The sequence below is a fragment of the Neopelma chrysocephalum genome, unplaced genomic scaffold (genome assembly GCF_003984885.1).
Source record: "Neopelma chrysocephalum unplaced genomic scaffold, ASM398488v2 Primary Assembly neopelma1_126, whole genome shotgun sequence".
Classification (NCBI taxonomy): domain Eukaryota; kingdom Metazoa; phylum Chordata; class Aves; order Passeriformes; family Pipridae; genus Neopelma; species Neopelma chrysocephalum.
Window position 1 is genome coordinate 942,206 of NW_020897788.1, and position 13,255 is coordinate 955,460.

At 41.1% G+C, this 13,255-nt stretch overlaps 1 protein-coding gene across 1 annotated transcript; it reads left to right on the forward strand.

Moving 5' to 3' along the window:
* Positions 1-1,257: 1,257 nt before the first annotated feature.
* CHMP2B (charged multivesicular body protein 2B) lies at positions 1,258-12,676 on the forward strand. The gene is made up of 6 exons (XM_027698385.1): positions 1,258-1,409; positions 4,513-4,604; positions 7,420-7,614; positions 9,447-9,549; positions 10,565-10,671; positions 10,812-12,676. The coding sequence occupies exons 1-6, from the start codon at positions 1,376-1,378 to the stop codon at positions 10,923-10,925; spliced, it is 645 nt and encodes a 214-aa protein (XP_027554186.1). The 5' UTR covers positions 1,258-1,375; the 3' UTR covers positions 10,926-12,676.
* Positions 12,677-13,255: the final 579 nt, after the last annotated feature.

The window sequence follows — 13,255 nt, forward strand, 5'->3', positions numbered from 1 at the left end:
ATGAAAAATAGTGAAAACTTGCTATTTACAACAAAATCAGTATTTTCAGGAAATCAAGGAATACTGACACCAAATACAAAATCTATACCTTCCTATGTCCACATACATCTTTCCACTGCTATTATAATATTCTAATAGATTGTTTTTCCATGCAAGGTTATAAAAGTGTGGTTTATTATGCTACTGCTACCATAAACTTACAATTGTTCCTTGGGTTGAATTTATATCTAGCTATCAAAATGCATTACTATGTTCCAGTCACTTCTTTTTTTCCTTGCAAATTTACATACCCCCCCGCAACATTTTAAAGTAATCAAAGGTATATCTAGCCAGTATTCAAACCAATAGCTCTGTATTTTCTACTGTCGCTCCTTTTTTAAAATTATTTTCTAAGGTCATGATGTGTATAGAGGTAATTGCCAATGATGAAGCCACAGCTATCTTATAAACTACCTTATTAAAAATTAATTGTAATTAAACATTGAAACCCCAGAAAATTATTAATCCTTCTTCCATACTCTTACATCTTGTGCACCGCGGTAGCGGTGACCCTCAAGACAAAGGCTTATCTTAGAAAAGTAATGTGTAATCAGTTCACCAGACGCGGCAAGAGCTCTGGATGAGGCCCCAGGGCTGGGATGGTCCTTAATAAAAAAATCCTGAGCCCCACGGTGCGTGTCACAGACAGGCACCGACCCCGCGCGTGTCCAACTGCGACCAGCGCCCAAACCCCTACAGCTTCATCTCCGAATTTCCGTAGGATCCGTGCCATCACACGATCTGGATTCCAGCCTAGAACGAGCCGTGAGAAGGAACTAAAGGGACGCAGGAGAAAAAACAGCGAAAACTTGTTACTCGCAACGAAACCCGCGCTTTCAGAAAAACCAGGCGGCGAACTCGGAAGAGCGCCACATCGCTGAACTGAATTAAATTTTTATATATTTTTTTAAATAATTACACGCGAATAAACCCCCCAAAAAAACATTTTAGCGGTACAGGGAGCGGGGATGCCGGGACACCGCCACCCCCGGGTGGTTCCCGGCTGCCGGGATGGTCCCGGGGCGCCTCTCCCGCGGCTCGGGGGTGGCGGGGAGGAAGAGAAACCCCTGCCCCATCCCTGCCAAGGACTCCGCCGGGCGGAGAAGCGAAGGTGCCGGAGCATCCCCGGCTCGCAGCGCGTCCCCATCCCCGCACAGCGCGAGGGGAGGCGGAGGCAGCGCCGAGCCCCGGCCCGGCCCCGTCCCGCCCCTCGGCGCCGCGGAGGCGGAGCCGGGCGGGCGTTCGTGGCCCGGCCGCTTCCTGGTCACCGCAGGAGGAGGAGGAGGAGGCGGCAGCAGGAGCCGGCGAAGGCGGCTGTGGGGGTCCGGCTGCCGCCATGGCCTCGCTCTTCAAGAAGAAGACCGTGGACGGTGAGTGGGTGCCCCGGGGGAGGCCTCGCGGCCGCCCCCCATCCCCATCCCCATCCCCATCCCTGGATGGGCCGCCCCCCATCCCGCTGGTCCCGGCCGGGGCTCGGGGGCAGCGGGAGCCCCGCGGGGGTCTCGGCTTCGGGCCCCGCGTCCTCCCGAGAAACTCTCAGGGAGAGGAGGAGGAGGGAGAGGAAGACGAACAGGAGCAGGAGGCCACGGCCCGCCCGCCGTGACTCACCGGCGGCGCTCGGGGAGAGTCCCCGGGCCGGGCCGGCCCTGGCACGGCGGGGAGGGGAGTTCCTGAGGCATCGGGGAGGGGGCGGGAGCGGGGCCCCGGCGATCCCGGGCTGTGGGTGAGGGAGGAGGAGCGAGGGAACAGAGCAGGCCCGCCGGGAGTTGCCGGGGCCCAGGAGGGAGCGGGACGCGGTGCCGGGATGTGGGATCCAGGCTCAGGCGCCCGGAGCCGCCACCGCTCGGCCCTTGGGGGCTGAAAACCAAGTTGGCGTTGATGTCTTTGTAGCCAGGCTGTCATCGGAACGCTAAAACTTGAGCAGAAATGACGATCTCCAATGTAATGCCAGAAAAGGTCACTTACCTGCCAGCAAGTCCTGCTGGCGACCCCTCAGCGCCCCAAGTCGCTGGTACCCAGGTGTGGCTTGGGTTGGGGAGCCCCAGGTCCGGCTGTTCTGGCTTGTTGGGTGCCCTGTGTCACGTCTGGTGGGTCGGCGTTTGAAAAGGGCTCGCCAAAAAATGACGCTGCGCATCCACCAATTGTGCGTCACCGAGGGAGAACACGTAGGGTTCCCACTTGTCTCTTCCCATCTTTGGTGCGACACCTGAGGAGGGAGGGAGGGAAGGAGGAGTTGGCTCTAAGCTTCCATGACCAAGGCGGATCGTAGGAGAGTGAGACGGCACTAAGCTGCTGTGACCAAGGCCGATTGTAGGATCCAGGTCAAGCCCTTCCTGGATGTCTCTTGTCCAACCTGTTTTAAGGAATGGTGGTGCTTCCTCCTTGCCCTGGTGTACGAGATGGCGGCGTGACACACAGGAATGGCTGTTGGCAAAAGACTGTCTTGGGAACACCCCATCATCTTCTGTCTACTCAAGCAAAGCTGGGAATTCGCTTCAGTTATCAGAGAGAAACAACAGTCAAGTTCCCATCTTGGCCTTCACCTCTATAAACAAATGAAAGGTCCTGTAGCTGCAGACAGTGGTTGCTTTCAGTTTTTTGCTATCCATAGTTAGAGCCATTCTATGAGACCAGAAACCATGGACATAAGCATCATGCTCACCCTTATTGTGTCCTGACTTAAGTACAGCTCTTGTTTCTTACCATCGTGAAGTTCCTACCTCTCAAGCTTTCTACACTAAGGGATTTTTATTTTTTTTAATAGTTGGCATAGTTAGAAAAGCCAGTCTGGTATGTAGCTATTAAGCTTTTTCTTTAATTTTTGCAAGTGCAGCTATGCTAGCAATATACATTTATCTACCTTCAAAATTACTTGCCTGTAGCGTTGTTTTCAGAATGATTTCCACTGCTGCTTTGTCAGTGTGAAGAACAGTGTTATATTCCATGTCCTCTTTCAGTTCTTCGTTATTGTCTATTGAAAAGTCTGCATCTCCTAAAGATGCTTTTTGTGTAGTACTCAGAGTAGCAGTAGCACTGTAAAAATAGGTGTCTTTTTCACAGCATTTGTTTGGAATAGGTGTTTATATTGGTTGGAGGAGGTAGTGTGTATTCTGTCTTTAAAATGCTACTGAAGGTTTGGGATGTTGTTTTTTTTTATTCAGACCTATTACTGTTGAAATAATTTCAGCAATGGATGTTTTACAGTATTTCTGGATGTGGGAATGAAAAATGTGAACACTTCTTTCTGTTCATAGAAAAATTGCCCCAAGCCTTAAAAAATGAAAAGGGTGGCCTGTGGTTCTAGAATTTATCCTTCATGCCTTCATCTCTGTTATTAACTCTGCCTGTATGTATTGGCTTTTCATGTGCTTCAAACTTTGCCCTACCGTGATGTTACTTCTGTGGGTTAGAAGAAAGAGCTCTAAACAAAGTTTATGTGAAGTCTGCTCCTTTCAAACTCTCACCCAAAGTTATCTAGTGTTGTGCAGACACATACATCGAGAGGAGAGAGATCTCTCTTAAATCCACTAACTTCTTTCCTCTCTAAAGGTCAGAGGATGCTGAGTCAGATGCAGACCTACCTCTCTGCCTTTGCCCAGGTGAATCACACCTAAGCAGATGTAAATTCTAACAGAAGTTAATTGCAACTAGCATGACTGATACCTGGATTGTCAAAGATACTTACTTTAATAAGAGGATGTTATCACTAATAATTTTTTTTAATAGTATAGTGGACAAAACCCCTATGAAGGATGGTAGGTTTCGCCTGACAGACAATGTTCAAGCTTCTGCTGCCTACATCAGTTGTCAGGAGACTTAAATGTGTTATAAAGGCCTCCACTTTCCTATCTTGATATTCTTTAGCATCTTTTAATTGAAAAGGCTCAAACACTGTGGCTTTATAATCTGACTTGAAGTTGGGCTGTGCAGCGTGGTACATTTGTGGAGGAGAGTAAGCTCTGCCAGATCAGAATAAGGACAGAGAAGAGCTGGATCCAGGACTTGCATCTTGGAGTATCTTCACTCTTTTAGTGGACCTGGGAATTTCTCAACTGCTCAAGAGATCTCATACATCAGATTTCTTCAGCTGCTCTACCTGTTGCAGTTAGGCCTGAGTGGTTGAAAAGCAGTGGGATGACAGTGAACGTGCTATGGCTGAGTTGGTGTTGAACTCACAGAAAAGGGTCTGTGCTGAACTCTTCTGTGGGGTTAAGATTCTTGTTATGATGAAACAAACATCCCAAGTAAAATAGCTTTATTTATTTATTTATCTTACAGGATATGGCCTATGCTGCTGAAACACAATCATGTTGTATCCATAAAATTGTACTGTGGCAATATTTCACGTATCTGAAATGCTGACAGTTCACTCTGAACAAAGAGAGGCTGTCAAACACGCTGCATGTCTGCAGGGTGCTTAGCAGATGTTTACGTGCTATTGAAAACTTTTCCCTATAAATATTTTCTTTCCAGATATAATAAAGGAGCAAAATCGAGAGTTAAGAGGTACACAGAGGGCTATAACCAGAGACAGAGCAGCACTTGAAAAGCAGGAAAAACAACTGGTAAGTAGAGCAGGGAACTTCATTTTGCTCTTTAAAACAAGCACACACACACACCAGATGTAACGGAAAACTTGCAAAGTGTTAAAGATACAACTCAGTGTGTCTTTACAACACTGGAATACTAAAAAAACTTGTCTTCCCCTTTTCACTTTTCAGTTAGTAATTTTTTTTCCAACATAATTTTAATATTTAAAAGTGATTCTCGGTCTTTGACACAGGAAAATCCTGAAACAATGTGTTTAGATAAAATAACCACATCGGGTTTTCCTGCAATTCTTGGCATTTTCCATCCTTCAGAAGGCTTCTTCTAAAAGGGTTGTAAACTGGTGGTCTTGTGGTGGAAACACTAAGTGTCGGTGCTATCACATGTTCCCATGACTCACCAGTGGGAGGGAGCACTTGAAAACCCATAGGATGTTGTGAATATCCCATAGGGTGGTTATTTTCATTCATGTAGAACTTCCCTTAAATTAGCTAATAATGGTAAGACTATTTGCCTAAATTAGGATCTATTTAAAATTTACTTGTGTGTGAGCTATCAAGTGAATGAATGCTGCACCTGTGTGGCAGTATAATTGGATAAATGGATGTGACAGATGGTGGGGTTTGATGCATGAAGACACTCTCAGAGTGTGGGAAAAGCTGCGCGAATGCAGCCGGTTTCAGGAGCTATTGAGGTGATGTTTCATGGCAGCAGGTCGTGTGAATACCAAGAGCTGGGAATAATAAACTAAAAGAGAGAAGAGAAATTGTTTCTGGAAGCCTTGATCATGTAAGATATAATAGGTTGCTCATTGATAAGACATTTTTCGGCGTGAAATATTCCGACTCCGGAAATCGCCTAAATGTTCACGAATACTCAGGATGAAGTTTTGGTTACTACAGTAAGTTGTTTCAGAAATGTTGGATTTCTGAGGAGGAGAAGAAGAAAGGAGCAGTAAAATATGTCTTTGAAAAAATTAAAATTTGCTGTTAGAATGAGAGGATCAATGTACAATAAATATTAATTTTCAGTGTCAGATCAGGTGAAGGACCCAGGGCTTGACAGTCAATCCTAGGGCATTTCATTTTGTACTTCCTTCACAGAGACTTTTTTTCCCTTATCTTTGAGGTACTACTCTGAGAAAACCCAATTATATTAATTCTAAGTATAAAAATACCTCAAAGTATGCAGACAGTTCTGTTTCAGTTCAGTGACCTGATACGACTATATGAATTTTGATTATTGTTTTTTTCGACAAGAACACAACTGACTTCAATAAGCTTGCCCCAAACCTCTCAAAACCAAATAATGTACCCAAAATTTACCCAAATACTTTTTAATTAAGAATAAAAATCATCCATGTATGATTTCTGCAGCTGGATTATCTACAGTGACTTAGCAATGATTGGTGTAGGTTTGTATTTCACCTTGAAAAAGCAAGTTGTAAATGCTATGTAGGTCTTCAATTTGGTGAGAAAATCCCTGTTTTCAAATCTTTGCTGTTAAAATTAGGGGTACAAACCAGTGTTTGCTAGTGTGCTTTACTTCTGTTACAGGCCTCTAATGTTTGAGCAATCTCATGCCTCTTACTTGCCAGTCTTTACCTTCTGGGATTAAAAATACTGTGTTTGACACACCCTTTAGAAATTAGGAATTTACAGAGAAGATTCTGTGCCAGTGCCATCTCTGTAGTAAACTAACAATGATCTTTCCTTGTAGTCAAGGTGATGCAGTGGCTCAGTTTACACTCGCCTTTAAATGTTTTGCATGTCCTGGTGACTAGTACTTATCTTTTTATTTCCATATCTCTTTATAAGTTCACTTTTCTGGATTACCAGTGCACATGAAGTGAAGCAACTGCAGTCCAGTAGTGGGCATGTTCTCCTGAAGGATCACAGGAGAAAGCTGGTCTTTTAAAGGCTGCTTGTACTTAATGGTAAAAATCAAAATGCTTGAATGGCTGTACACAAAAAAACTGAGCTAATTTGGCAAGACCTCCTTAAAAAGGCTGTAAAGGAAAAAGTAGTTGCAAAGTTTACATTACCAAGTCACAAATCAGAAGGCATACTTTGAAGAATCCCAGCTGACATTTGTGCCAGACTTTTTCCTGGTACCTCTGGGCTAAATAGCTTATTATTTCTCTTTGAACTGACATATTGGGGTTTGGGTTTTTTCTCTTGTAAACCAGAAGTGTCTTTCTTATGGGATAAGCACATGTTGTTGTATACAAATTATACAACTTCTATTATGTTTTAATTTAAGTCCATCTAAATGATGAGGGTAAACAGCCTATAATTATTGTTCATCCAACTTTATCTACGTCCTCCCCAAAAAGGTTTTGGAGTTATCTCAAGGCTGAAAAAGTGTTCCTTACATGAGCAGTGTGGTTTGATTGCCTGTGAATGCAAGAAATCAAAGATGATTAGAGTCATGGCACTAGTAGTTGACTGGCCATAAGAATTTCTTTACTTTTTGGGACTTTTTTTGAAGATTTTGAAGCGTTGCTCTCTATCCAGATATGGAATTGGATGTGCACCTATAAGTGGATATGACATCATGCAAAAGTGGAGGTCTTTGGGGGAACTGTGGGCTACCACACTATAATTCAGTTCTGTTGTGTTTTCTTTTCTTGTGGTCAAATCATACCAGCATTACATTCATTCTGATAAACAACCTTGATAGAAAAGCAAGGAACTATTTATATAACTTTAAATGTCATAAAAAAATTTTAAGAGGTAGCTTGCTTTCGGAATTTCATTGTTAGCGTTAAGGCTTAATTATAGTCTTCTAATGAAAATTCTGTAGAAGTAATCTTGCACCTTTTTTAAACAGGAACTGGAAATAAAGAAAATGGCTAAGACTGGTAACAAAGAAGCCTGTAAAGTGCTGGCAAAACAGCTTGTGCAGCTGAGGAAGCAGAAAAATCGGACATACGCTGTCAGCTCTAAAGTCACTTCTATGTCGACTCAAACGAAGGTCATGAACTCTCAGATGAAGATGGCAGGAGCCATGTCAACCACAGCCAAAGTAAGGCATTGCAAGACATTCTTTCACATTAAAATGCAGCACATGGTTGCAAAAATTAAGTTGTGTTGCTTTGTATAAGACAATCGAAAGGGTAGAAGTTACTGCTCCAAATGGTCTTGAGGATACAGGAGAGAAATGTGATTTTATTTATAGTATTGAATTTCTGTTTAGTCAGTCCAGCCACTTACCACCTATCTAAGCATATTTTCTTAGGTTAGATGTCTGTCAAATGTTTGCATGGTAAAAATAAACTAATGCCAGTGAAAGAACTCTTTTAGTACATAAAAAAAACCCCAAACCATGCTGCTACAGCCTCTTGCCTGTATATATTGTCACTAGCAGTTTTTATAGGGGAAAAAGTAGGGCATGCTTCATCTAGAAATCAAGGCAGTGTGTCACAATAGCTTTATGGCTTGGGCAAGAGGTAGGTTATTGCTTTGAATCTTAAGTTCCTAAAGAAATCTAATCTGGAGTTCTGTTATTCTCTCTGTGCTCTCTAAGGGAACAGTATTGCATTAAGTTTTCTCACAAACCTCATCTCATAAAAGAGCGTGAAAAATCTCAGTTATCTGAGTGAGTTTTGAACTTTTCCCTATTTTGCTGAATTGATCAAGAGGGATTTTGCTTTTGGCAAGGAGGATTGTTCAGCCTGAGCTGTAGGAAACAGAATTAGCACACAGCACTGTAGAACCAAGTTGTGCTTTTATCCCAGTCCAAGCTAAATCCGGTGAGGTGCCAGTTAAACACAGCAATGCCAATCCCAGCCCTTCAGTGGTACAAAGTTGTGTCTCTGTAGCAAACTTACACAGGGGACTTGTCTGACTGATCAGGTTCAACAGCTGACACAGCATTCCTGCAACAGTGTTCATGTGAACAAGTTGGTCTTGCTTTTTAATTATTACATGGTTGGCTTGTTTTTTATCTATGATATATCTTGAATTAAGTTTCTCCAAACCAAAGTGTCGCTAGATTAGTTATCAAGATTAAGTTAATAGAAAAAAAATTTAAAACAAAACCAAAAAAACACCCCCCCCCCCAAAATATTAAATAAATTACCCATCATCCAGAAAAATTATGGTTTTTGAAACACAGCAGGTGGTTCTACAGACTATTGGAGAGGAAGGCCTTAAATTCTTTTGGTCACTTTTAAAGTCAATATTTTGCCTTGTCAATTGGGAAGCTTAAAGAATTGTTTATCTCATAAAACCATCAGTGAAAAAAATATGAGATCAATTGTCTCAACAAGCAAGGCAAATATATGAATGCAAAGATTTCAAACTGTTCTCAGCATACTTTTTAGCATGGATGGCACTAACTTTGGACATAGTACTAAGTTCATTTAAGTTACCTGTTTCTTTTAATCGTGCATCTGACCCTTATTTTCTGAAGACATATAAACTCTTGTATCAGTGCAGATATTTTTGATGTCCTCTAGTGGTGGGTCAAAGAAATGTTCCTTTCTGAATTAGAACCTGCAGCCATTTACTTCTTTAAAGTGTGTAGCCTTCAGGTTAGTAAATATTCTCCCATTCTTTTCATTCAGACCAGCCAATTTTTTCTAATATAAGGCCAGGAGAGGGTCATGGTGCAAGAAAGATGCAGACATTTAAAAGTATATTTATTAGGCTAGTAGATGGCAATATTTCTTACTAGGTGCAGACTGTACTATTGATCTGTCATGTATCTGCAGTTCTCATGAGATGTAAAGAGACAAGGAAAGAGAAATTTGGACTAAAGTGTTTTTATTAGAAAACTCTTATTCCTTCTAAATGAATATATTGGTATTTCATAACGTCTCATTGCATGATTAAGAGTTTTTTCTGTATTAATAGACAATGCAAGCAGTTAATAAGAAAATGGATCCACAGAAGACACTACAAACTATGCAGAATTTCCAGAAGGAGAACATGAAGATGGAAATGACTGAAGAAATGAGTAAGTTCTGCGCTGTAGGGAACAGGTAGCTGCTCTTGGAAGGGTACAGCCAGTCTGGAAATTTTGATGCTTGAAGATTTATTTCTGCAGTTAATGAGACTGACAGAAAAAGTGAAGAGCAAACAAAATAATGGATTTCTGAGCAGTGAGACTGAGCCTTAGGATTTTTAAAACCTCTAGGTATTAAGTCTAGGATCCATTCCTTCCCATCTTCCTGCAAAACATTCATCATAGTTTTAGAAAGAATATACTGGAAGGGAAGAGGGTTTGAAACCAGGTCAAAACATTGTTTGAATAACTGGTGGGGGGGACTTGTAAAATTGTCTTTTCTGTAACTAATAGTTCTGCACATGCTTTTTCTTCTGTGACTGGACACTTCATTTAGATATTAATGATAACTTCAACCCCACCTACATGGTGGTATGGTTTGGTTTTGTCTCCTTTTAGTTATTTTAAGCCACAAGACAACTTTTTGGGGAGGCATCAAGTTTCTTGTTCCTGAGTGCATGTGTCCACTGTCAAGCAAATAATGCCAAACTTCCTGGTGTTGCTGGCACAGTCTCCTCCCTGTCCTAATCTCTTCCACTGTTCTGGTCATACTAAATGGTGTGGACTCAAACCAGTACAAAAACTTTGCAACTTGGAGGAAGAAGAGGAAAAGGATTTTTATGAAACTATAGAAGATGTTTTTCAGAAATGTTAAAATCCAGTGTGTGGGGAGATATACAGGTGCCAAACTATTTTGGTGAAACCAAGTATTTTTATAAATGCCTTACCTGTTGTTTCCCTGGCTGTGCTCATAAGCTTTGCAAGGCAGAGGTAAGGGAGCCTCTCCAATGTCCAGGTGCTTCCTGTTGGTACCTTACACAGTGCTATTACTACTGGGAGTGGTACTACCAGTGGTATTACTACTCTGCAGTGGTAGTACTGTGTTCTGGGAGGGTAGAAAGATGGTACTAGGTTATATTAGTTATGTTTTTGCTTAATGTGGACATTTTTTTTTCTTTCTTCTAAGTTAATGATACTCTGGATGATATTTTTGATGCTTCTGATGAAGAGGAAGAAAGCCAAGATATTGTTAATCAAGTGCTTGATGAGATTGGAATTGAAATCTCTGGCAAGGTATGGCTATTTTTACTCAGTTCATGTGGTTTTTAAATAGTTTACTCTAGATGCCTTTATTTCACAGTTTTATTCTAAAAGTCAGCCTGTCATAACATGTGTTGTTCTTCTGGCTAAAGAAAACTTCTGTCTTCTTCTAGATGGCCAAAGCTCCCTCAGCTGCCAGAGGTTTGCCATCTGCATCAACATCCAAAGCTGCCACCATATCAGATGAAGAGATTGAACGACAGCTCAAAGCTCTGGGAGTGGATTAGCTTGATGGCAGTTTAGAGTCTGCCTTCTAATTATTCAGCTGTAGACAGATGTACAAAGTGCAAATACTCTCTCAGTGCAACTGATTTCTAGGAAAACTCTGAAGCTTCAGAAATGACAACTTGAAGTTGGTACTGGAGGAAGGAGAAGGGGAGAATGTATTAAATCAGTTTACAGGGAGAAGTACATTTGGTATGTTCATTGCATGGACTCTCTTTGACTCTGGACCAGCCAGGGGTGTAGTTCTAATGATAAATTCATTTATACCTGATCCAAATCTGTCCTCTGAATTCAAAGTTTTCTTCTATCTCAGTTCCTGATATCTCTCTAGAACTGGCTATTCTGTGGCTGGTGATGCCACCTCCTAGGACAGCACCTATGTAAGATTTATCATTTTTATAAAACTATCACTATAGAAACATTCTTAGTCTGTCATTTTAGCACAAATGAAACTTCACCTTTGCTCTTCGTTGGAAACTATTTTTTCCTTAAGAAATAACCTTGAAAGTCTAGCAAACTTAAACAGAAGGAAAAAGCATTTTATATAATGCTTTCAAATTCCTGTAGCAACTTTTGAGTTGATTAAATAATAGCTGGTTATTCTTCTTAGTGGAAGGGAAGGATACACTCCTTGTGCAGTTAATTTTTCTGGAAGAGGATTTACATTTGTTAGTGAACTTCGTTGCATGAAAGGCACTGATTGAACTCCATTGTACTGTAACATAGCTGGTTTCAACAGAATTGCTGTGCCTTTATGTATATAAATCTTGTACCTTTGTGATTTTCTTTCAGAATGAGTTTTTGAGAGGTGAGTAAACTTGTAATTAAGATGGTTTCACAAAATACTCTGGTGAGACCTCTCTGCACCTGATGGGACTCAGTGCTGAAGCTGAGAAATGCACTTGTTCAAAAATGCAACTTGTGCCCTTGCAAAAAGGACATTTGCCTGAAGCAACATTTGTATATATTTTACAGTATTTCTTAATGGAAGATAACTGTGCATAACTGTATTGTTTGCTAAGAAGCAATTGATCACATTGATAAGCTAAATTAAATTTTAGTTTTGAGAACACTTTTGGATCGTAAATGATAATTACTTGTCTAAACACTATAATAAAAGTGTTCTGGTTCTGTGAAGGTTTTTCTATGGTCTCTGAACTGCATCAACATGATTCTAGCTTTAAGTGGAATATGCACTGGGCTAATGAAATAAGAACTGTTGATACTCGAAACAGATGACGAAGCCTGAAAATGCAGTTCCCAGTTATGACTTCCCAGATATTCCTCAGCCCTGACTCTGCTGGAGATTATTTGCCCCTCAGCTGTGCTGATTTAGAGGGGCTGTTCATTGAACAGAAACAACAATCATCATGGCTATAAAAAGAGAAAAGCAAAATATACCTCCTAATAGCAAAACCAGGATAATTGTGGGGGGACAAAATTCATGTAGAGACTTTGCTGCTAGAGAAACTGTAGCAGGAAACCTCAATGAATCTACTATTGTCACACCATCTGCTGTTTAAGATTGAAGTCAGCAGAGATAGAAAATTCATAGGAGAGCCTTCCTCCTCGGGTTTTGGGCATGGAAAATGCAGGTGTTCTTTCTCTTTCAAGGAAATAATGGACAAACTATGAATTTGTCAGGTAGTGGGTAGGAATGTGTAAGTTAATATATTTCATATATCCAATACCAGGTGAATTTTTTTTACAAGTTATTTTGTAAAAATCTAATAAAAGGCTTTTTATTCCACAATGACTTTGTCCTCTGTAGGGTTAGTCTTACACATCTGTTCCTTAGCAGGCTTTCTGTGTACTCCTGTGAGCTCTGATAAATACTCCTTTGACTTGAGCCATAAATTTATAATAGTTCTTTTGGACCTTTGTCTTAAACTCAACATTAAGTAAAGACTTTTTCAAGTTTGCATTCCCTTGTCTGTAACTGGGTGCCCAAGTGCTGCTCTTCAGCATAGAAGGAGAAATCATAATGTGAACACAGTATAAAATGTTACTGATTAGTTATAGTTCAGTTGAACACCAAGCCTGATGTCCTTTCTGAATGAGGTGTGCACTTTATCCTTTTAATAACTGTCAAAATTGGGCATAATTCTGAGTTCTTTCTTTACAGGTCTTTGATGAACAGGAGTAAAGGCATTGCTGTTTTGAGTCATTAGGGCTGCTGATCTAGGGCTACTATCAATATCAATCTGGTGTTTTGTTAAAAGTTATGTTTGAAATCCTTCAGCTTTAACCTCTATAAAAATCTTTTGGTAACAGACTGAGAAGTGTGGTAGGTTTGCAGGTTTGCTTGTTTTTTGTTCAGCTGTAGTTAGTA